The sequence below is a fragment of the Perissodus microlepis genome, chromosome 14 (assembly GCF_051167445.1).
Source record: "Perissodus microlepis isolate ML-2025 ecotype Zambia chromosome 14, ASM5116744v1, whole genome shotgun sequence".
NCBI classification, from domain to species: domain Eukaryota; kingdom Metazoa; phylum Chordata; class Actinopteri; order Cichliformes; family Cichlidae; genus Perissodus; species Perissodus microlepis.
Genome location: NC_140474.1, coordinates 5,012,023 through 5,034,748, shown reverse-complemented (window position 1 = coordinate 5,034,748; position 22,726 = coordinate 5,012,023). Strand labels below are relative to the sequence as shown.

Sequence of the window (22,726 nt, the reverse complement as noted above, 5' to 3'; positions counted from 1 at the left end):
GACTTCACGATAAACACTGATGTGTTTCTGATAACGAGGCGTCAGCTTACCCAGACCCGTGTTGGTGAACCAGGACGTGTTGGAGTTGAGGTTAATGTATTCTACATAGACCGGATGGCTGGGGCTGGAGCCTCGAGAAACACCGATACACACCATCGGGTACTCCTGCTGGGGCACCACCACCATCTCAAACACCCGCAGAGGGCTGGGCAGAGGGAAGTCGAAATGCTACAAGCATGAAAGAGAAAAAAAATCAGGAGTTTAACGTCTGTTCGCTTCTCGGCTGAAGGAGCGGCTAACAAAGCAGATCGTTACGGTGCTTTGTTCGAGGACTTATAACCTGCAGGCTTTCAGCCACACAGAAGGAGTAACCGAGGACACCTGAGTCTGTTCTCCAAACCATAACAATTTTATGGTTAAAGGCCTCAGCTCTAACTCATAAATTTAATGGAGACAATAAAAAAGCTTTGTGTGACCGCCGGCAATCATTTTATAAGCTGCTGTCAATGTTAACAGCCCACTAAAAAAATAAAATCAAAACAGAAACACGTTTAATAAAAGCGGCATGACTGTGGCACCATTTCAGGTACATCTCAGATCATCACATAATCTTTCTTGTGTTTTTGTCGTGCCAATAGATTTCGGCGTTAACGGGTTTTCCCATCTCAGCAGGTTTACAGTTTATTCACTGCAGGTTTGGGGAATTTATGTGGCTGAAACCTACTTTTCTGTGGCACTGCTTGAATTATTTCATACTAAAATGCTTCTTTACATCCTGTGCATGTTACACTAACTGAACATAACTGGAGACAATAAATAAATCAAATAAAGCCAACTAGAAGCTACATCAGGAGGTGTTTAAGGGTCCCAATGCTTACAATTTGTGCATCAAGCATTAAAATTTCAGCACCAATAGCATCTATGCATGATGGGGAAAAAAAGTATAATGCAGTAGCAGGCTTGTTTAACTTTGTGCTGGGTGCCAACGCTGTAAAAGTCAAGTTTCTGTCACTGATTTTGCTCTTCTGAGAAGTGAAAACAGAAAGGACAGAATGCTTTCCTTAGTAATTCACATTTGACACACGTACCTTAATCAGCATGAACTTGTGCATGGGCTCGTACCACTGCAGCAGCACCACACTGGACTCCAAAGCACAGCACAGGAAGGCACAGCCTCGCTGCATGTTCCCTGCTGCGAGAGGCAGAAACAAGCAACAGATCAGCTGGTTTTCACTCAGAACTGATCACCATAAACATGCACAGGAATCTGCATCCTTTATTTTTATTATTAATATTTTAAACCTCGTCAAACAGTTAAGATGAGACATTACAGGGAAAACACGTTTTCATCTCATGCACTGGTCAGTTTTATGATTATGGTCAACAACAACACTCATGTAGATGCCCAAAGTACACCAAGACGATATCCACACCGTTACACTTCCACCCTGAACTGTTTATACAAGACAAGATGGATCCATGCTTTCACGTCGGTAACACCAAGTCCGATTATTTTAGCAAAAAACAAAACTTATCAGGTCACGCAACATGTCCTGTGTGAATTTTAGCCTCAGTTTCCTGTTCCTAGCTGACAGGATTAGCAACGGTGTGGTCTTCTGCTGCTTCAGAGATGCTCTCCTGCATGCCCTGACTGTCACAAGTAGGGCTGCCACAAACGATTATTTTGATAGTCGACTAGTCACCGATTAATTTTGCGATTAGTCGACTAATCAGATCATCATCCATTGGACGTAAAACTACAGCTTATTGCACCAGCAGCATCTGCTCTTATATAACTATCATTAGCTTACAGCTTTAAGTGTTTAAGGTGCTAACTAAAAATAAAGACAAGATGATAGTTTATTAAATTTTAATGAAATTTGCAGATTGTTTAGGTGAAGTTTAATAAACTCAGCCGTCTGCTCCTTGATATCTAACATATAACGGGACACCGGAGTAAATTCTGGAGCATCTCACACTTCTGATAATCAGCTGTCTGCCTGACGTTTATTCAGCTGTGTAAAAACTATAACTTTGATCTCAGCCAAACCGATTTACTCAGGAACAAATAAAATACTAAAAAAAGCCAAACAATAAAATATTTAAGTTATCTAAGTGACTTATATATGTTTAACCTGAGTAGGGAAAGACGGAGGTGGGTTTGAAGCCGGGAGTCCGGTGTTCTCACGACTCTAGTGAGCCTTGCCCCGGCTAGCTATCGAGCTAGTGGGTAACAGAGTCGGAGCGCTTTTGAAAATATGTGGTGTCTTGATAAACTGAGCAGATATTTGAGGTTTACACAGCTACATTCTCGCCTGAAAATATGTTAAACGTTTATTTTGTGACCCAGAAAGAATAATAAGAGTAACATTAAAACTAACTAGCTGCCGCCATTGTTGGAAACTGAGCTGGGCTGCGCTATGAATTCTGGGACAGAGCTACTTCTTCTTCTTCGGGGTTTAACGGCAGCTGGCATCTTTGTACATGCAGTGCTGCCATCTTCTGTTTCAGTCCGTTATTACACTCTTAAATCCTACTACTTATTCCTGCGTCTTTTGTGATCTTACAAAGCTTCAAACGATGCGTCGACTATTAAATTAGTCGTCGACGATTTTGATAGTCGACGTAATCGTGACTAGTCGACTAATCGTGGCAGCCCTAGTCACAAGTATGATCATTCTCCTCTGATCTCTGGCATCAACGTGGCATTTTCTCCCATAGAACTGCTACCAACATATCTTCTATTGTTTTGGACTGTACTCTGTGAACTTTAGAGATGGCTGCGTGGGAAAATCCCAGCAGATCGGCAGTTTCTGAAACACTCAGACCAATCTGTCTGTCACCAGCAACCACGCTGCCTTTAAAGTCACTTAAACCACCTTTCTTCCCCCTTGTGACGCTCAGTTTGAACTTCAGCTGGTTTTCTTGACCATGTCTACATGCCTCAATGCAATGAATTGTGACTGAATAGATAGTTTCATGAATCAGAAGCTGAACAGGCCTACCTAACACAGTGACCGAAGAGTTCAGATTAGGATTTCTAATGAGATAACAGCTCATTTCCAAACTTAAAATGTTAAAAAACTTAGTAAAACTAAACTAAAGTAATCACCTGCAGAGGTTTGATGTAAAGAATTCTAATGAAAAGAGCTTTAAAAGAAGTTTTAGGACTGAAATCTTCACATCAGCAGCATTTTCCAGTTTTACATTTAGACAGACTTTAAGAAAACCTATCACGATTTCTTTAATTTAATAATTTAGCTGCTGTAGTTTCATGTTTTACACTCTTCCCCTGTGGTGTTTCCCCTTTAGGGGATGTAGAGAAGTGAAATAGAAACTCTGACACAAAACCAAGTATCGAACTACGCCTGAACAGAATCTGTTCTCACCGACTGAGCAGGTCCTGCAGCCTTTGGTGTCGGGTATTTTAGACGTCACCGCACATTTTCTAAACACAAAAATGCAGAAAATCAGCATTTAAATGGGACGAGCGGATCTTTCAATCACAACTGAAAATTAACTGCAGAGAAACTTAGTGTGGTTGTTACCTAGGCAACAGTCTGTGAGTTGGTAAGGCGCTCATCCTCTGGTCTTTGCGCGCCTGTTCGTGCAGCTCCTTCAGCATGTGGGAGTGAAGCTGCGACGATTTACCTGCAAACGCAAAATCAGACACAGTTCACGAACTGATCTGCAAACTGTTTACAGACTCCGACATCACCAGACCTGAGATCAAATCCACTAAATGCACAAAGTCACAGCAATGCTCACTTATTTGTCTGGTAACTTTTACCAACAATCACATTAAATGTTTACATGAGACATCAAAGGGACAAAGCATCTGGTAAAAGTGTAAAATTAAAAAATAAAGAGATAAAATTGAGTCTGACAAGACAGTCGGTGAAGAAAAAAGAATAAAAAAATCTTATTTTAATTCAGATTTTAACAGTTTTAGACTGGACATGTTTAACTAAACAGACCAAAGCAGTTCTAATAACACTGAACAAAGAGGCAAAGAGAGAAGGTAAAAACAATTAATGAAAACATTCAGAGGTTTTAATGTAATCAAAGGTCCTTTGACCCATTTAATTAAAGCATGTCCGCAGGTCTACCAGCAGCTTCCTAATGTGTTCTTTAAAGTAGGCCCATTACACCTTTTCCTTATTTTCTGACACGTATGCTGTAACAATATCAGATATTCATGTTAAACATGGCTGACATCTCAAATACTTTTCAAAATGTATTGAAAACAAATGTTTGCTTTGCAGTTTTTCTCAAGTTTAACAACCACTGGGTGAACAGTTAGCAAGTGTTTGCAGACAGGTTGGCATCTTCCATGCAAACTGCAGGTGACAGCAGCAAGCTGTTACCAACTAAGGATGTTTTGGTGTAGCACTCTAGCAACTGCCAGCACGCTCCAGCCACCACTGGCCAAACAGTGGAGGAATATGCATTTTTTCCTAGTGACTGGTAATCCCCAGAGTCGTTACAAACTGGTCTCTAGGCCTGTGTGACTGAAGCATAAAGCCTTGACTGTACTCTGCTGTGCACACATACAGCTGGAGACCCACAGCTGAGGAGTCATTCATCCTCATCTTTTAGATCCCATTCCTACAAGACTCCTCAAAGAAGTCCTACCATTAATTAATGCTTCAATCTTAAATATGATAAACCTATCTCTATTAATCAGCTATGTACGCAGGCCTTCAAGCTGGTGGTAGTTAAAACGTTACTTAAAAAGCCATCACTTGACCCAGCTAATCACAGGCTAATCACAAACCTTCCTTTTATCTCAAAATTATTGAAAGAGTAGTTGTAAAACTGCTAACAGATCATCTGCAGAGAATTGGTTTAGTTCACAGTGATTAGAGCACGCTGTAGGTATTACAGTTACTGTGCTGCAGTGGTTTGTATCATCTCTATCTAATAGACTAAATTATGGAGTTCCACAGGGTTCCTTGCTAGGACCAGTTCATTTTACATTATACATGCTTCCTTTAGGCAGCATCATTAGAAGGCATAGCATACATTTTCACTGCTATGCAGATGACACCCAGCTTTAACTGTCCATGAAGCCAGATAACACACACCAATTAGTTAAACTGCAGGAATGTCTTAAAGACATAAAAATCTGGATGGCCGCTAACTTTCTGCTTCTAAATTCAGATAAAACTGAGGTTATTGTACTCGGCCCTGAAAATCTTAGAAATGAGCAATGAGGTCCACAGCAACAAGTGTGAGTCTTACTACAGACAACCAGGTAAATGAGGATCTGCTTTACCTGATACAGACATGAGGACGTTGTTACTGGTGTACACCCAGGTACACTTCCCAGGATACAACTGGAAGAGAAAGAAGAACCATTCATTCATTCATTCATTCATTTATTTATGTAATAGCTTGTCAGCTTTTTTATATTCAGGCCACTTACGGAAAAGCCTTTTTGATAAAGTGTGATTCGTTTAACTCAATGCAGAAGGAAGGAACTAACTGAAATACCACATTAATGAGGATAATAATGGTAACACACGCACACACATGATGCAGTGATTTAAACAAGGTTCTACTTTTTGCCCATTCAGCAATATGTGTCCTTCTTTAGTCACAGACACTGAATCTGAATACTTTGAAGGCTGGGAGTTTATTATTAATGTTCACAAAAAGAGAACCTAAACTGAAAATTCAAAGCCAGAAAGCAAAAGCGCAAAGAATAAAGTTATTAAGAATCTATATGGAGCTTGTTTGGGAAGGAAAGTTTTTAAAACCTTAGACCTTTTATGTCTGTGAAGGTTCTCAGTCATCCAGGTCATCGTAGTCAAAGGAGCTTGCAAAGAAAAGCGTCTGGACTTCTTTAAGTTGCTTGAAGACGTTTCACCTCCCATCCGAGAAGCTTCTTCAGTTCTTGGAGCTTCTTTGCAAGCTCCTTTGACTTAGACCTTTTACTATCTTTGCACTGATCCACCAGACACTGATTACCAGGGAACTGGCTGGTACATTTTATACCTGTTAATCTCCTGCACTGGTCAGGTATGCAGCACAAGTTACGGTGGGGAATTACCCGAGTAAGAAGGGAACCACTATAGATAAAACCTCATAAAAACCTCATAAAGCCCAGAGGTTAACCTGCTGAGCCCCAAAGCCTGCTCTGTAGCGCAGGCCTCTGCATGACTACTCAAGGAGGACAATCAGGCTGAAACGACAATAGCAACTAAACCAAACCCAACAGTCTCTTTTAGGGTCACTTGAGTCTTTTTGCCTTTTTTGAAAACTTTGTTAAAGTAGATAAATGGCTTACCAGCTCCATCGTGGCCTCAGAGCCATTGAGGTTCAGGGTGTAGATCCCTTCCTCTGCCCCCAGGATCAGATGCTGGTCTGAGGGAGGGACAGCAAGCACAGGCAGGTCAGACAGAAGTTTAAGGTGGCAAAGTGGAGAATGTTCTGAGCTCGTCTTTCTGTCATACAACCTTTAGAGGTGGGGTTCTCCCAGGTCGTGGAGCAGTTTATTTTAAGAGGACAGCCGTGAAAGATCTTTTTAAAGTAGACCTGCAGAAAGAGCGAGAGAGGGAGGGAAAGGCATTAAATTATTCACGCTGTCCTCTCTGCAGTAGACATGATTTCAAACCACTGAAAGAATCTTACAAAACAAACACCTACAACACGCCCACTGAATGGTTACTCCTTCAGCGTTAAAGGTCGAAGAGGTTTTAAGACCACAGGATCACAGAGGAGTGACATTTAGAGAAGGAAAGCAAAAGCAGCTGTGGAATAAGACCCAAACGTACCACGAAGTCTGAGTTTTACTTCACCTTTAAATGTTATTACTCTATGTAGAAGCCTTGAACATTTCATCTCTAAAGTAAACTATAGTTTATGTGGACTTTACATGGATGTGATGACGTGTTACTTGCACACATTTTGAACAGTTTTATTTTCCATGCTTGCTATTTGTTTCATATATTATTTTTTATTAAATTCTTTTAACAGGGCATATTTTGCTTATTTGTATTTTATTCTTGGGCTTTCTCTAGAGTCGCTTTGCATGATTCACAGCTCAAAATAACCCTTATTTAGCATATCCTGGTGGTTTTGATGCAGCCTTTTAGGCCCAGGAGTTCTGCACCGTTTTGAAATGAAAATCGATGCTGATTTCAAAAAAATATTCAGGCTTGCTGGGAGTGACCTCCCTGCTTTCTGCCTCTCCTTTTCTCACTTTGCCTTAAACTGTGAGGAATAAACAATAAAAGGCAAAGAACCAAAAGGGCTGGGTGGGGTGCTGCACACATCACTGCATTCTCACAATATGGTGTCCCAAGTGTGCCTAACCATTCAAGCCACAAGGAGGTGGCATCCCCTTCAGCTGAAGAGTTCCTGTGTCTTTATTCGGATTTCTGATTGGCTGCATTTAGTTAAACAGAAGGCTCGAATACCTTTTGTGTGTCTCTGATGTCATACAGAGCAGGACCAGCGAGAACTATCTGAATCTGAGTGTTTAAAGCAGTCTGAAACCTGAGCGTTTGCCTCACAGGGACATACTTGCAAGTAAGCCAAACTCATTTTTTACAACTTTGGCCATATTTAATAGAAACATCTGCCAAAGTAACACGTATGTATATATGACAGGAATTAAGGACAAACATAAAAGGTCCCCTTTGATTTTTAACACTCGTCTATAAAATTGCAATATTAAAATTCTACCGATGAATTTATGCTGTTCATCGCTTCGCTTGAAACATAAACTTAAAACATCAAAAATCTGAGACGCTCAGCAAAGAGCTGATGTGCAGGGAGGAGAAACTCACAGGAGGTTTCTTCAGGACGGGGCTGGCACACTCAGGATGATCCTGCAAACAGAAAGAAAAATATGATGATGATGACGATAACTGTGTCAGGATGCAGTCGCACTGTGAGGCAGCAGAGAAGACTTGGATAACTGGGAATAGGGAAATGGGAAGATGTGCGGCTCAGTTTCCTCCATGACTGTCAGAAAAATCATCTTCTGCCAGGCTGTCACTGAACTGCTTCCTCAAAAAGGGCAGTTTGTTCTGATCTGGACATTATTTCTGTGTTCTGGACACAGTTATTCTAAGAAGTGGACGGGCACAATGTTACACTGTTTGAAAGCGCAAAAGAAATGTCATCCTCCCCTCGCCTTACCTTTGTTGTTGGCTGCCGTCTGCGTATGCCTTTAGGGGGAAGTTCAGGAGGAAGGAGGTCAGGTGGGGGCTCATTAAACTGGAGAGGTAAGGATGCAGGGTCTGGAACACACACACACACACACACACACACACACACACACACACACACACACACACACACACACACACACAGAATAATAAGAAAATGGACTGATAATTTGCACGTCATATAAAATATGCTTCGATATTAACATCTTGCTGCTACAGCTCAGTTGGCTGAGCAGGTGACTTGTGCAGAAACACTGCAGCACATTTGACGCTCACCTGAGTGTCGTGTAGTTCGTGGTTGTGGTGTGGGCCGGACGTGCGTCCCGCTGGACGTCCTTATGAGCGGGGTGGGGGCGCACAGAGAGGTCAGCTTTCTTGTTCGATCGTCTTCTGCCGCCATGCTTTCCTCTGAGCTGGTTCGTTGTTTGGGCTGCACAAAAAAAAAAAAAAAATCAGGCACAAAAGACTTTTGGTAAAATGACTGATGAGCGTTTTCTGCAGTTTTCATCTTTGAATCATAATATTTTAAAGGGAAATCTCTTATGCCAGCTTCCATGTCTATATTTTTTTTGGCTATATAAAAGTAGCTTTGCATGATCAAAATAATCCTTATTTATCTGACACTTGGTGCAGCATCAGTTCAGCCTCTGTCAGAAACAAGCTGCTTTAGGCCCTCCCCCTTTAAGATAACTTTCTTTTGATTGGCTGCTGCTCACAAACAGATGATTTGAAGGGTAGGTGGTTGGAGTCTGTGCCCAATACGATCATGTCAAGGACATTCTGTGACATCAAACAGAGCCAAGAATAGAAAAAACTGTCTGAAACAGAATATTTAAAGCAGCCTGTTATTTGTTATTTATTATAAGAAACTTTGGTCATGTTTAATATGAACATCCATGCCTGTAACAATGTGTTTAGACAGAAAAAGGACAAGTATAATAGATCCACTTTAAAATATCACTCTGCGTTTAGACAAAGACACAGAAAAGGCCAGAGAGCGCCTCAGAGCAAGTTCAACAGACCACTAAATAACTTACAACTGTGCTAGAGATCCAAAGAGAACCGAGAACTGAGTCGTGAAACAAAACTCTGACTGCATACATCTCCACACAGCGCTGTCTATCTTTCAGGGTTTTAAATTTCCTCCTAAGATAACATTTACAAAATAAAAACTATGTAATGGCTTTAATTTTGAAAAGATAAAAGGCTGGTATTAATAATCAGCATTTCGACCTAGTATTTATTCTAACATGTAAGAATAAATAAACAAAATAACTCTTTAGCAGAAATCACATGTTAAATAAACAACAAACAACAAGCCTTAATAATCACCTTCGGAGGAAGAGGAGGCGGCGTTTCATCAGGCGGCATTATGAACCTGTCGGCAGAGAGAGTGTCGGTTCAGTCTGCTGCGTTAATGATGGGAATACATTAATATGCGTGTGTTTACTGGGCTTACCCAGGAGGCTGTATCGTCGGGCTGAGAACAGACAAACAGACAGTGTCAATGAAATTCACTGAAATCACTGATTACTGCATACAGAGACAAACACGGCTTTTTGGTCCACCTCCGCTGAAATATGGTTGTTTTTGAGATATATAGAAGTACGTACTGAGATTATTGGCGCTAATTGGTTAAAGTGAGAGAAGACAACCACAGCAAACTTGTGAAAGTCCTGCAACCTACACTGGGTCACATTTTTCCCATATGACCTGGAGGAAGATACGACTGTTTGTACCGGCCGTCACACAGACAATAATCTGTCCACTGAAGTCCATCTGTCTCTACCTCAGAGGACTAATGTAAAAAGCTCTTTGCAGTCTTCTCTGCAGTGGAAACGCAGACAAACAACAGTCTGTTCTTTCTCACTTAGGAAACTGAGTGATGTTTCTTACATGTCCACATCATCATAGTCGTCGTCTGATTCTGAGTCCTGGTCCCTGCAACAGGAAAAGGGCAGACAGGTGCAACATTTTAATAACATACTGGCTTTAATGTGACTGTGGGACTGATGTGCGATCTGCATACCCTGGTGGGCTCTTGCTGCTGTCACTCGATCCCATCGATGGCCTTAACTGTAAAAACAAAAAACAGACCCAAAACCAGATTAGAAAGTGTGCAAATGTCCAAATGTACAAAAACCAGGAGCTAAAATGGGAAACATGTTCAGTTCACTGGGATGAATACAGATTATATGATCAACATTCTGCCTCTTCTCCAGGTGTAAATGATCAGTTCTCCTTGTAACTGAAAGATCTTTATATAAATACATATAAAGTATGTTTTTAACAATGTACATATGGATGTAGAACTTGTATGCATGCATATTCAGCACATATAATGCACGTGTGCCCTCTAATATAAACTCACAGTTACAGTCGGTGAGTCGGTCTTCGTGGGCCTCTGAGTGTAGATCTGATTCACTGGGCAAAAACAAAAAAACACAAGAATTTTTTTCCCCACAAAGAAACTTAAACATCATCAAGCAACAGGACTGAGACAGAGGATCAGTGAAACACTCTGTGACCACAGCTAACAAGGCAAAGGCCAAGAAAATTAAACTATGAGAAGCACAAACATTCACACGTCGGCCAAAGATGTGTTTCAGGATCTGTGGGAACTTTTTATCAGAGGTCCAACTTAGAGGAGTTTTGATCCAAATCTGCATGATGACACTTTTGGAAGGATTCTTGACTCTTTTGAGATTTGTGGAAAATGGACATATGGTGTCATATCTTCATAAAGACAAATGATAAGAACAGGAAGAATCCAGGCATCTCATGTTGATATTTTCAGGGATATTTAAACCTAATCTGGATCCAGAGACACAGTTAATGCAGTGTGGGGGGAATTTTCAGCCTTGGTGGAGGTGCTGAGTCTTGGTCTGCTCTTGCTTTTCTATGCACAGTATAACGTACCCAGCAATGTACTTCTTGTGAGTTGTAAATGTGCACATGTGTTTCTTTGTTTACCAAAGAGGAAATGATACCTGGAAGGGAATACTTGGGAACAAACGATAAAATAAAATAGTTCAAAGTGAAATATATTTGTTTTCTTACAGCTTATGTCAGAGTTGGTTCTTCCCGCTCTGTTGTGTTTGTTGATGGACTGGATTCTCCTTAACGATCCAGGAACAATCACCTTAAATCACAGCAAAACATACGATTAACCCCAAAACACGAAACATCCGAGGCCGGGAACGCCACACAGACAGAGAGCTTCATCAGTCTGACCTCCATCTCTTCATCGTCTGTGACCAGGCAGCTCTTCAGTTTCTCAGGGTGTCGGTACTTCTCCAGCAGGTCCAGGGTCAGCTCCTGGTTCAGGCACTGATGGGTCAGAAAGGTGTGCTGCAGAGAGCAGAGAGACAGACATCAGGACAAGCTAGCAGAAAAAATGAGAAAGCAGGCGATTCTTTATGGTTTGAAACCTGCACCAGGTCTAACCACGTATGACACAGGAAGTAATCATGGTTGTGTGATGGAAAAATCAAGAGGGAGGGGCTCATTTGCATGTGTAAAGGGTGTAAAGCTAGTGTGTTGTGGCATCTTCCACAACACATTGTATGTTTTGAGACTTTTTAAGGCGCCGTAGACATCGTGTGATCAGCCTGATGCAGAAATAACACAAAATGAACCCAAAGACAATCACGCGAGAGTGAGCACTACTGACTGTGAGCATCTTGGTGGCGCTCGGTCTCTTCTTGGGGTTCCTCACCAGCATGGCCTTCACAAAGTTATAAAAATTGGAAGACCTGAAGACGGGAGACATGTGCAAGGTCAAGAAAATACAACACTCGCTGCACACGCAGTATTTATAATGTTATCTGACGGGCAGAGCTTACGTTATGTTAATATAATGTTTAAGCATACAACGATTCAAGGCTGCACCTGATGATGACGAGCTGATTACATATAATACATGTTTCAGCAGTGCTGCAGGCTTTTAGTTACCATTTTGACTTGTCCTTCAGTTTAGGAGGCTGGTAGCCGCTCTTGGACATGAGAAACAGCACTCTACAGGAAGAAACAGAGCACAGCATTGAAACACACAGAATGACTTATGGTGTGTTTGTTTGAGTCAGCTGAGGGTGTGTGAGTAACCAGGTACATGTGGGTGGTGGAAACACTCGATGTTTTCTATGAATGTCAGCATGCGCACGCAGCACGCTCGGCTGTGTGTCCACATGCATGCCGATGTACCGAGGGGAAACATTTGAGGTGAGTGGCGACGTGTGTCACGTGCACGCATGTTTCCAGACATCTTGAGAAAGACCTGCAGAGCATTTTTATTGCAAACGCATGCGCGCGCGTGTGATTGCAACAAGATAACAGCTCAATGCGTGAAATCCTCGGTGTGTCTTTTATGGAATATTTTTCCTCCTGCAGTCAGTCGATATGCTCTGACTGCAGGTAAGCGGTGAGCTCTGTGAGAAACCTGTAAGATGTGACTGATACGACTGCGTGATGATACGACTACAAACCCACGATGATGAGATGTGAACCGGTCTAGTGATTCGACTCGATGACTTCACATCTCTCACTCGCCTTAACAAAAAAAAAAAGCACCATGCCTTTATCTTTAACACCAGCGACTTCCTTTCAACTTGGACTTTTTCAGCTTTCTCTGCTTTGCAGGAACCTGCAGCACAGATGCAGACAGCCTCCTCTTCTTTTTTTTTAAAGCCTGCAACAATATTGCTTCTGGTGAAGTTCTCACCGATTAAATTGTTCTCTGAAAACTGTTTCTTACCCACAATGACAAGAGATATTTGGCCTTAATTTTTAGGAACAATGAGAAACATGTGAAGGCGTCTGTGATCCGTCTGTTTCAAAATGTGACATTAAACATACACAGAGTCTTTTACTGCGGTGTTGGACTGTTTGTGTGAGCTCTACTGAGTTTGAGGTTCAGAAGCAGCTCATAGTGAAGGATTTCCTCTCCGTCAATGAGCGTGATTAATATTTATTTCCATTTAGTTTTGAATTTTTTTAATGAATATAGTTTCAGTTAGTTTCACTTTGTTGTGTTATTTTTTGTTGCTAGTTTAAATCCTTTTCTTATTATAATGTGTGTTGTGTATTTGTAAAATACACAACACACATTATAATAACACAAAGGTGAAATCTGAGAAGTTCAGAAGAAGCATCACAGCAGAAACACGGCAGCAGACTCTCGGTGACATTTAAGTCTCAGCAAACACCGAAGCCTCGTCAGGCCGGGCCGTTAAATGTGACCAAAACTGAGGACATTATTTCTATATTTTAATTTAATTCAAGTTTATTTTCAGTAATATTGTGGTTTGATTTTTTTTAGCTTTTGTTTTAATTTGAGTTATCGATGTGGACATCTGCTAAAGGTCTTTTACACGTGGCTTTAGTACACTACGATAACCTCGGTGCTTGCAGGATCAGAAGGTTTGAAATTCAGAGACTTCTGGTGACTTCACAACTTTTCCCTGTTAGAAATATTCTCTCAAAGTCAGGCTGAAACGATGCTGGTAACTCGAGTTTGCCAGCAGAACGAGGGTTCAGCCTTCAGGATGAAATAAGATCAGATATCTAACGCTGTCGATAGCAAATGGAAAAAATATTGCCTCTGCAGAAGCGTCTCTTCAAAGATCTGGTTAAGCAGGCAAGATGACTGCAACGTTTTAAGGCCTCAGCTGTAAGTGCAGAAGAACATAATTTGCATGAACTGACCTTTACATACAAACCTGTGCATCAGGTGAAAACCGAGGTTAGTTATAGGAAAATAAAATAGAGAGTATTAAAGAAGCAATAATGTGATGGAAATTGCATTGCCCTTAAATTAAATAAAGGAGAGGGACAGAGTCAGCAGAATCAGTCGGACCCGTGATGGAATAATCGGAATAACGTCTCAAATTCCTATTCTGCTCACAGATCAGGGAGTCAGGAAAGGGACTTCCTGTGTGAAATATAAACATCTCCAGCACTGACCTGAAATATTGTTATGGTAGCAACAGGAAACATCCTTGATGTGGTTAAATAAATTAAAGATGGAGGCTGCAAGGCCTCATAGTGTGTCTGTGTGTGGGTACAGCAGTGTACACGTGCTCGGGCATGTGAGTCGTGTCTTTCGGTGTGCGTTTACCTCAGTGGGTGGACATCAAACATTGGAGGCTGCAGCTCTGCCAGCTCGATGGCTGTGATGCCCACAGACCAGATGTCACAAAGTTCATTGTACCCGCCTTTAATCTCCACAGCTGCGACCTCTGGGGCCATCCTGAGGACAGGAGGGATACAGCAGCAAGTGTTTTTAACACAAATACAAAACAAAGAGGGGAAAGAAGGCGGGACGGTTACAGTGATACAGACAGACTGTCACTGTGTCAGGCTTACACTGCACGCTTAATGAGAATATCTACCAAAATAATTAGTGAAGTGTCTTGCGGCTCCAGACGTTTGACGTGGGGGTTGAGTGAACCACACGGGTACACAGGTGGGTGTTTGCGGTTGTTAGAAGTTGCCTATGTAATTAGTAACTGTCATTACCACGAGGTCAGAACACCCACACGGCATAAAAACAACATTAAATCATCCAAGAACACTGCAGCGTTATAAAGGGCAAACGGTATAAAAGATTCTTGGCTAAAGCAGCATGAAGAAATGTCAGCGATATATGCCGTACGCTGTGCAGTGACTCAGTGTGGCCAGCCACAAGCTGTAGCGCCTTTTAATGGAACGTTAGACCGAGAGCTCAGAGCGGTCGGAAAGCAGAGAGGAGCGGAAACGCCGCAGCGAGACTAGCTCGAAAATCAGTAAATCAATTAACAATTAATCGTCACCGGTTTACATTCTCGATCGGACTTGAGTAGCGGCTGAGAAATGAAGCGCGTGCACGGCCATGCAGTTCCTCATAGACAAACATGTTCACAACCCGGTGCAAAAAGCTGTGCCTCTGCAGACAGAAACACATCTGCATTTTGCTTTACAGGCAGCGGTGTGATCAGTGTGGCTCCTTGGCTGCTTGGCAGGTGTCCCAAATGAGTCACCTGTAGCCAGTCACTGTTGGCCAGGCTTCACCTCACCTAATTGGTCACTGAACTGGATCTCGTCGCCGTGTTTGTGCTGTTGCTTTTCTAATGCAGTGACCTGAATAATAATATAACTTGCTGTGTTGTACAGACCATCCAAGAGGTTTGTGCTTTAGTTTTAGCAAATGAAACTGTGGTACTTTATTAGCCCGTTACTCAGCACTAATTAGAATAGAATAGAACAGAATAGAATGCCTTTTATTGTCATTATACACATGCACAATTAGATACAGAGCATCTCCTACTCAGTGCAGACATGTGGGAAAAGAAAGGGGGGTGAGGTGCAAAGTTCTGCAGCACTATATACATATGAACATTATTCAAAAAATAGAAAATGTACAAATATACAAATTGTGAAGAAAAAATTGTGTTAAATATTTACAGTCTGGGTTATTGCATGTAAATTAAGTATTGCACAGTGGTGGTGGTAGTTGTGAGTCTGTGTATAGAGGGAAGACCTTGGGTTGGGGGTGGAGCTGTGTTGTCAGTGCATGTGTGAGTTCAGGGTGTTTCGGGCTTTTGTGAAGAAACTATTCTTGAGTCTGTGGGTCTTTGTGCTGATGCACCAGGATGGAAGCTGTCCTTGATGATGTTTGTATATCATGTAATAACAAATACCTGTGCTGTTGTACTCATACAGTTTATAAATGCAGCTTAATAGCTCTAGTTAAAGTCGTGGCACTCCACGCTGTCCAGCTTGCCAACTCAGTGCACTGAGGCATGTAGACACGATTAACACGACCTGTTGAAGTTCAAGGTGATTTAAGTCGGTGGTCCCGAACCTTTGGGCCACGGACGGAGTCGTTTGGTACCGGGCTGCGAGAGTTGAGGCTCGGGTGTGAAATGTATGGTTTTCAGGGTTTTTATCGTTATTTTTTTATCGTTAACTCGGTTTCCCTGGGTCTGTTCCCATGTGTTATGAATAAATCTTCTTTTTTTTTGGTACCGGTACTGGTTTTATTTTGTTGTATTTATCCGCGACACCTTATATATTTTCATGTGACACCGTGAAAATATTGTTGGACATATACCGGTCCGTGATGCAAAAAAGGATGGGGACCGCTGATTTAAGTGACTCTGGATGTGCCACAGCTGTTTGTGCCACACGGGCTGCTCTGAGTGTTTCACAAACTGATGATTTTCAGGGATTTTCCTGCACAACTATCTGCAGAGCTTACAGAGGAAGGGTCTAAAAATGAGAGCGTTTCCAGTGGCATCAGCTCTCTGGGTAAAAATGCCAGAAGTCAGAAGAGAATGGGCAGGCTGCTTCGAGATGAAGGAAGACAAAAGTATAACTAAGATACGCAGAAGCAGATAGGCTGCAGCAGAAGACCACAACCACCAGGTGTGAATTTCCTGTTGTTAGCTACAGTTCACACTGGCTCACCAAAACTGAACATCAGAAGATCAGAAAAACGTCGCCTGAACTGATGAGTCTCAGTTTCTGTTGTAAAAGTCAGATGGTCGGGTCAGGGTTTAGCATAAGCGACGTGAACGCAGGGACCCATCCTGCCAGGGTGCTGCTGCTCATGCTGTGGACCTCTTAGTAGCATCTAAGCAACACCACAGTCTACCTGAGTATTTCTCTTAACGATAACAGTGTACCGACTTCTGATGGTAAACTGGTTTTTCGAACATGACAATTAGGTCACTGTACTCAGATCAGGTGACCACACTCACCTGATCTCATGAGTCACCAGATCATCATTGACGTGCAGCCAACCAATCTGCAACTATGCGATGCTATGATACTATGTGATTAAACTCTCAGGAATGTTTGCAGCACTTTGTTGAATCTATGACATGAAGAACTAAGGCAGCTCTGACCCAGGTCTCGAAAAGTGTACCTAATAAAGTGGTGGGTGGTCTAAATGATCAGTTTTGTAGTGGAAAGGGATAAAAGCTGAACGACGTCAGAGTTTTGATCTTACCAATACGGCGTCCCGATGAAGGACATCCTGCGAGCGAGCGTGGCCGTGATCTGAGCTGAGATCCCAAAATCAGCTGCACAACAGAGGAAAGAAAACATCAATAAATGCCAAAATAACCACAAATTAAACACGTGTTCATATATTTCAGTGACTAAAATGAGACTCACCAAGTTATTTATTTCAGAGTTGCTGCGAAATGCTTCAAAAACTAAGAGCGCAATCTCTGACATGTTTGTGCTTTCAGCAAATCAGGTGAAAATTCAGAGATCTAATTCATGATTTGGTTCTTCAGTAAACACGACAGGGGAGATATCGTTGTAAGAACGTCTCTTTTTGCGGTGAATGAGTCATGCTAACCATGCCGGTACAGTGCAAAGCAGACAGTGCAAACTTCCACTTACCCAACTTGACCTCGCCCTGATCGTTGAGGAGGATGTTGGCACCCTGAAAGGAAAAGAGGGCGAGATAAAACATCAACACAAAAACATCTTCTTCTATATATTTAAAAAAGTCTTCTTTACCCACTCAGTGATCTTTAACTGAACCCACACAGGATGGAAATAAAAAAAACACGCACAAGATTCATTCAGCTTCATTTAAGAATGTATTTTTATAGCGTCTGTTCTGACTAATGCAGTTTATAGTTCCTAACTTTTGTTTGTTGGTTTTTTAACATGAAGAACTTTTGCTTTCTTTCAAATTACATCACTGAGCTGCTACGATTAAAATAATAATAATATTTTTTAGGGCTACCATGAACCCAAATCTTAAGGACAACGTTGGCCTTGTTTACATCTTCTTCTCTGTCACCGCACTGACCCAGTTTTTCCAGTCTGCAAGCTTCATCTGCTGAGGTGTAATGTGCTCTCCCACAAAATAAGCAACATGGGGGGAACAAAAAACAAAGAATAAAAATCTCACATCACATTTCGCTCACCTTAATATCTCTGTGGATTTTCCTCTCTGCATGCAGGTACTCCAGGCCCTGCGCACACACACACACACACACACAACAAAATAAAAGCCTTTAATTCAACCTGATAACATTTACACTTGATAGACTCTGACGGGATTAAAAATTCCTCTAAATGCTCTAGTTTAACCATCAGGAAACCACTGCTGTGTAAAATGAGACTGGTGACACACTGTGTACAGTAGGACTGAAGTTACTGAAGTGTAGTTTCCTTTTTCAGTGTTGCATTTTGGAGACAGCCTGTGCACTCATTTCACACACCTGTGACGTTTGTCTGGTTTAGGGGACGATTTGTTTTATATCAATTATTTTGTAGCTCGTTGTCTACCTCGCAACGGTTGCAAAGAGGCATCGTTTGTGCTTTAACATATGATTCAAAGGCCCCACAAGGGTGAAAACTGTGGATATCTGTATAATTTACCCGATGCCAGCAAACATTTTGATGTCTCTTCTCAACATTTAGAACAACAAGAAACTGATGAAAATAAAAGTTGCTGTGAGGCCTGAACAGCTGATGTCTCAGTGAAAACAGAGGTCATACTGCTGTGTGTATGTGGGTTGGATGTCATGTGGTGGTCGACTCACAGTCATTCCACAACCCGATTAGTTGACAGTTATTTGCTTCCTGTATTTGGTGTGACTGAAAGGCTCCATCAGCATCTCTACGTTTGCGATGCAGTTTTTGCAGTCATACCGCGACCGGGTCTGACTGAACAAATGACGTCAATGCGTAATCCACGTCGGCTGGGATATCGCTCGACTTCCCATCATTTATTTTAATTTGTTCTGTTTTTTTTTTTTTTACACAAGGCTTCATTCAGCAGTTAGATGAACATCCAAGAACTGGAACTACCCTTTTTTTCCTTTCCAAACAACTCTTTAATTCTTTAATCAGCATAACTGCCGCTGGCCGATGACCTTTACACAATAACACGTTGCCTCACAGCAGTTCAAACTCAGCCTGGACTTTTTCAGCTTTCTCCTGGAGCTCCAGCTTCTCCTGCCATTAAAACAGGAGAAGCTCTCTATGCATGTTGTGGGTTGCCAGGTTTGCCAGCTTCAGGCATATACAAACTAAGCTGTCTCCCGTACCAGACAATGCATATATTTTCCTCAGAGAAACAGAAAATACGAGGCTGCTGTGAGATGGTCAGAAAACCCAGTAAACACAAGTATTTACAGGTATGACTACTTAATATTTTTATTTAGTAAATGCACGTCAGCACTAAAGAGGAACAAACTGTGTTTTTAGGAAACAGGAAACAGTAAATTTAAAAGAATGTGATTACCTGTAGCATCTCCCTGCAGATGTAGGCTATCTGTGGCTCGGACAGAGGACCCGTCACTGTGGAACATGATGCAGTTTTTAACATACAGATTCAAAACAGTCACAGAACAACGCAGAGCTGAAAAGGGTTAATTTAGCAATCATTTTTGATTCAAATGATTAAATTCAATTGAATTAAATTCAGGCTGCAGATTTAAAAAAGATATTTCTGGTTTTCAGAACATTTCTGACCAGCTTCACTACAAACAAGCACAAAGACACATCTTAAAAAAAGATATCACGATGCTCAGTGTAGGGAAACGATCTGAACTGTCATTTCCTTTTAAGATTTTTAATGCTTTCACAAAGACTTCAGTGCGCCGTTAATACCTGTGGATCTGTAGCTGTCACAGTGCTTCTGTATTCAGGACTGTTTTGGCCTTTCGTGCAGAAATTTGTCCTTGTTAAGAAGCAGAATAAACCCAGCTGCCTGTGCAGGATGTCTGAAAGCCTCAAGCTTTCACGCTCGTGGATCTTTTGTTGTAAATCAGCTATAACCCCGTTATAAATTGTGGTATTGTTAAGGCGGCCTCACACTCATATTTATAAAAAACTGCCCTCCTTAATCTTTTTAAAAGTGCTAGTAAGGCGACTTTCAAGACGTCTACAGGTTTTCTAAACCTCGTGTATTCTTCGGTTGAATATTTTGGGTATAACTGGTTAAATATTCACATGCTATGTAAAGTATTGTACATGTCTGTGTGTCTCTGACATTGATGATGGTCAGACTGATTGTGAATAGCTTTCCATCCATCTAATACTTAATATTTAACACTTTTCTACTCTCACTTTAAGCCAAGCCACCTTTCCCCATTCACACTTCTCTTTATTCTCTGCCATAAAAAGCTTTGTACTCACTGCACACACACAAAATTGGGGGTTCAATGTCGTGCCCAAAGACAATTGAAGAAATTGAACCTGTGACTTTTAACGTAGCATGAAATGCCCTCTAGCTCCTGAGCCACAACTGCTCATTACAAATAAATATTATCAGTATTTCAGATTTATAATAAATGTAATCAGAATACAAAGACAAGCATCATGTTCGTGCTCGCAGCTCTGCTCTGCCCTCTGTGATGAATGAGCCATGGCTGTGGCTCAGGAGGCGGAGCTTATCTAGTCCACATGCTGCTCTTTGGGTCAGACGCTGGACCCTTTAGTTGTTTTCTAAAAGGTGTGTTGAAAGGCACTTCTTAGCATTAAGAGTGAATTACAAAATATTACTAAATACAGGTGTAGTCAGTTAATTTCAATATCTTTTTTTTAATGTCAAACCCAGCTACTGCTGGTCCAACGTGCCAGTAAAGCTGGGTTCTCTAAGCACCAGTCAATTTTCCATCATCAGCTGAGAAAAAACCCCAGAAGGACAGAGTCTCTGCACGCTGTTTTCATTTTAAACTAAAGGTTAATGTGGCTGTGTTTGCTGGTTAAAGACTCAGACGTTTTACAGTTTTCACTGTTCGGCTGCTATCTGTCCATTTACTGAAAGGGAAAATCACTGACACACGTGAACGAGACTCTCACGCTGGCACCGTTTTTATTCTTTTTTTGTAAAGCATGAAAGTGTGGGTGTGGGAAAAAATATCCTCTTCTGTCTCTTTTTACACACAGAAAGGATTATATCAGTTATCTGACAGTCGGAGACACTTTTGCATCTTATCACGCTCTGGTTTCCATCTTTAGCCCGACCTTGTGTCACATGACTCACCATGGTAGATATCCTGGAGGGAGCCTCCGCCGCAGAACTCCATACAGATCCACAGTTTGTTAGCTCTGCAGACAGAAAAGGAAGACCTGTGCGTTAACGCCGAGGTTAAGAAAACTGGAGGGAGGAAGGAACAAGAAACAGGGATCTCACCGAATGTAGCTGCCATAATATGCCACGATGTTGCGGTGCTTGCAGCTCTTTACGATGATGATTTCCTGCTGGATGATAGAAAAATCGTCCTCTGTGGGGTGAGACACAGAAGACACGTCTTTATTATCATCACCACCGCATTAGACGCAAACAGAGGTGCAGTCGGAGGGCACCTTTCATGTATTGTCACAGCCCTAATAGCACATTTTGGTTTATAAGTCATGCTATTGGGGCTGGATCTGCCTTTATATTGTGCAAAACTGGCTGCAGGTGGATCATGTTTTGACCAAAATACAACATAAAAAATAAAGGGATTTGTTTTCTGCATGTGTTATGTTGCTTTTTGTACTGTTTTCATTTGCCTGCGTGTTTTAAACTGCAAATCCTTTCCCTCTGTTTTTCTTTCAATATTTTTCATTTAAATTTAAATGTTTAAGCTGATACACTTAAATAATCGGTCTCTCATTTTTGCAGGTCAGACTAATCAGGCATGATTTCCATCCGTTTGATGGAAAATAATGAGGATGATCATACTGCTGCCTTCTTTGGTTGCTGGTAGAATCTAACAGTTTCCTGCCTCTGTATGTGTGATTTATGTGTTTGCTCCAACTGTTGCTCCAACGATTTTGTAAAATTAAACCTCCCTAATCAAAATACAATGATGACTGGACGCAGTAATTGCACTGCATTAAAAACAAATTCAAGATCTTTGCTGCAACAAAGCTGAAATAATATTTATTATCTTTGTCCATAGACGAGATCAAACATCTACAGCCCAGCAAAGATGGCTAAAACGCTGATGTCATCTCTGTGGTCCAAACTTGTCATAATGCAACTGCAAAAACTGAAGCGTACTAGGTCTAGACAGAAGGTCTCTTACACAAAGTGATCAGATAATAAAAATCAGGATAAAATTGAAATTTTCTGGTTATTAAATGGTTGTGAACAGACAGCCACACCATGGCCTCTCTAGGAGAGAACGTCCCAGCAAATTCACCCCAAAGTCAGTCATGCAATGTTCAGAGAACCTAAAAAAAACAACAACAAGACATCATCTCGGACTCTACAGGCCTCTGTTAGCGTGTAACAGTACAACCGTACAACAATTACAGCTTGTTTATATGAAATGCAAGAGAAAGCCTTAAAAAAGGCATCTGAACAAACCACAAAACAATTGTGGAACAATTTCGTTTGGAACACCAACCACAGCACATCAGCACAAACACCTCATGCTGTCAACACGGGGGTGGAGAGCTGATGATTTGGGCTTGTTTACACCCACATGACTTGGTCACCTTGCAGTGAACCGTGAACTCCTTTCTATAGCAAAGTATCGGTAGCTGTCTGACAGCTAAAGCCCGGCCAAAATTGGGTCATGCAACAAGAGAGCGACCTCAAT

General features: G+C 41.5%; 1 protein-coding gene across 1 annotated transcript in view; it reads right to left on the bottom strand.

Moving 5' to 3' along the window:
* Positions 1 to 22,726, bottom strand: part of map4k1 (mitogen-activated protein kinase kinase kinase kinase 1) — a 42,487-nt gene that overhangs the window by 2,504 nt on the left and 17,257 nt on the right. Inside the window, exons 3-28 of the mRNA XM_084950015.1 lie at positions 21,328 to 21,418; positions 21,178 to 21,242; positions 19,432 to 19,487; positions 18,107 to 18,154; positions 17,571 to 17,613; positions 17,170 to 17,242; positions 14,296 to 14,427; positions 12,135 to 12,197; positions 11,854 to 11,935; positions 11,415 to 11,531; positions 11,241 to 11,322; positions 10,552 to 10,604; positions 10,210 to 10,256; positions 10,077 to 10,121; positions 9,640 to 9,660; positions 9,513 to 9,558; positions 8,457 to 8,610; positions 8,152 to 8,252; positions 7,797 to 7,838; positions 6,462 to 6,540; positions 6,293 to 6,369; positions 5,279 to 5,339; positions 3,549 to 3,651; positions 3,390 to 3,448; positions 1,089 to 1,192; positions 51 to 228 (exon numbers count right to left, since the gene is read on the bottom strand). Of these exons, the coding sequence (XP_084806141.1) occupies positions 51 to 228; positions 1,089 to 1,192; positions 3,390 to 3,448; positions 3,549 to 3,651; positions 5,279 to 5,339; positions 6,293 to 6,369; positions 6,462 to 6,540; positions 7,797 to 7,838; positions 8,152 to 8,252; positions 8,457 to 8,610; positions 9,513 to 9,558; positions 9,640 to 9,660; positions 10,077 to 10,121; positions 10,210 to 10,256; positions 10,552 to 10,604; positions 11,241 to 11,322; positions 11,415 to 11,531; positions 11,854 to 11,935; positions 12,135 to 12,197; positions 14,296 to 14,427; positions 17,170 to 17,242; positions 17,571 to 17,613; positions 18,107 to 18,154; positions 19,432 to 19,487; positions 21,178 to 21,242; positions 21,328 to 21,418 (2,022 nt within the window). The remainder of the gene's footprint in view (positions 1 to 50; positions 229 to 1,088; positions 1,193 to 3,389; positions 3,449 to 3,548; positions 3,652 to 5,278; positions 5,340 to 6,292; positions 6,370 to 6,461; positions 6,541 to 7,796; positions 7,839 to 8,151; positions 8,253 to 8,456; positions 8,611 to 9,512; positions 9,559 to 9,639; positions 9,661 to 10,076; positions 10,122 to 10,209; positions 10,257 to 10,551; positions 10,605 to 11,240; positions 11,323 to 11,414; positions 11,532 to 11,853; positions 11,936 to 12,134; positions 12,198 to 14,295; positions 14,428 to 17,169; positions 17,243 to 17,570; positions 17,614 to 18,106; positions 18,155 to 19,431; positions 19,488 to 21,177; positions 21,243 to 21,327; positions 21,419 to 22,726) is intronic.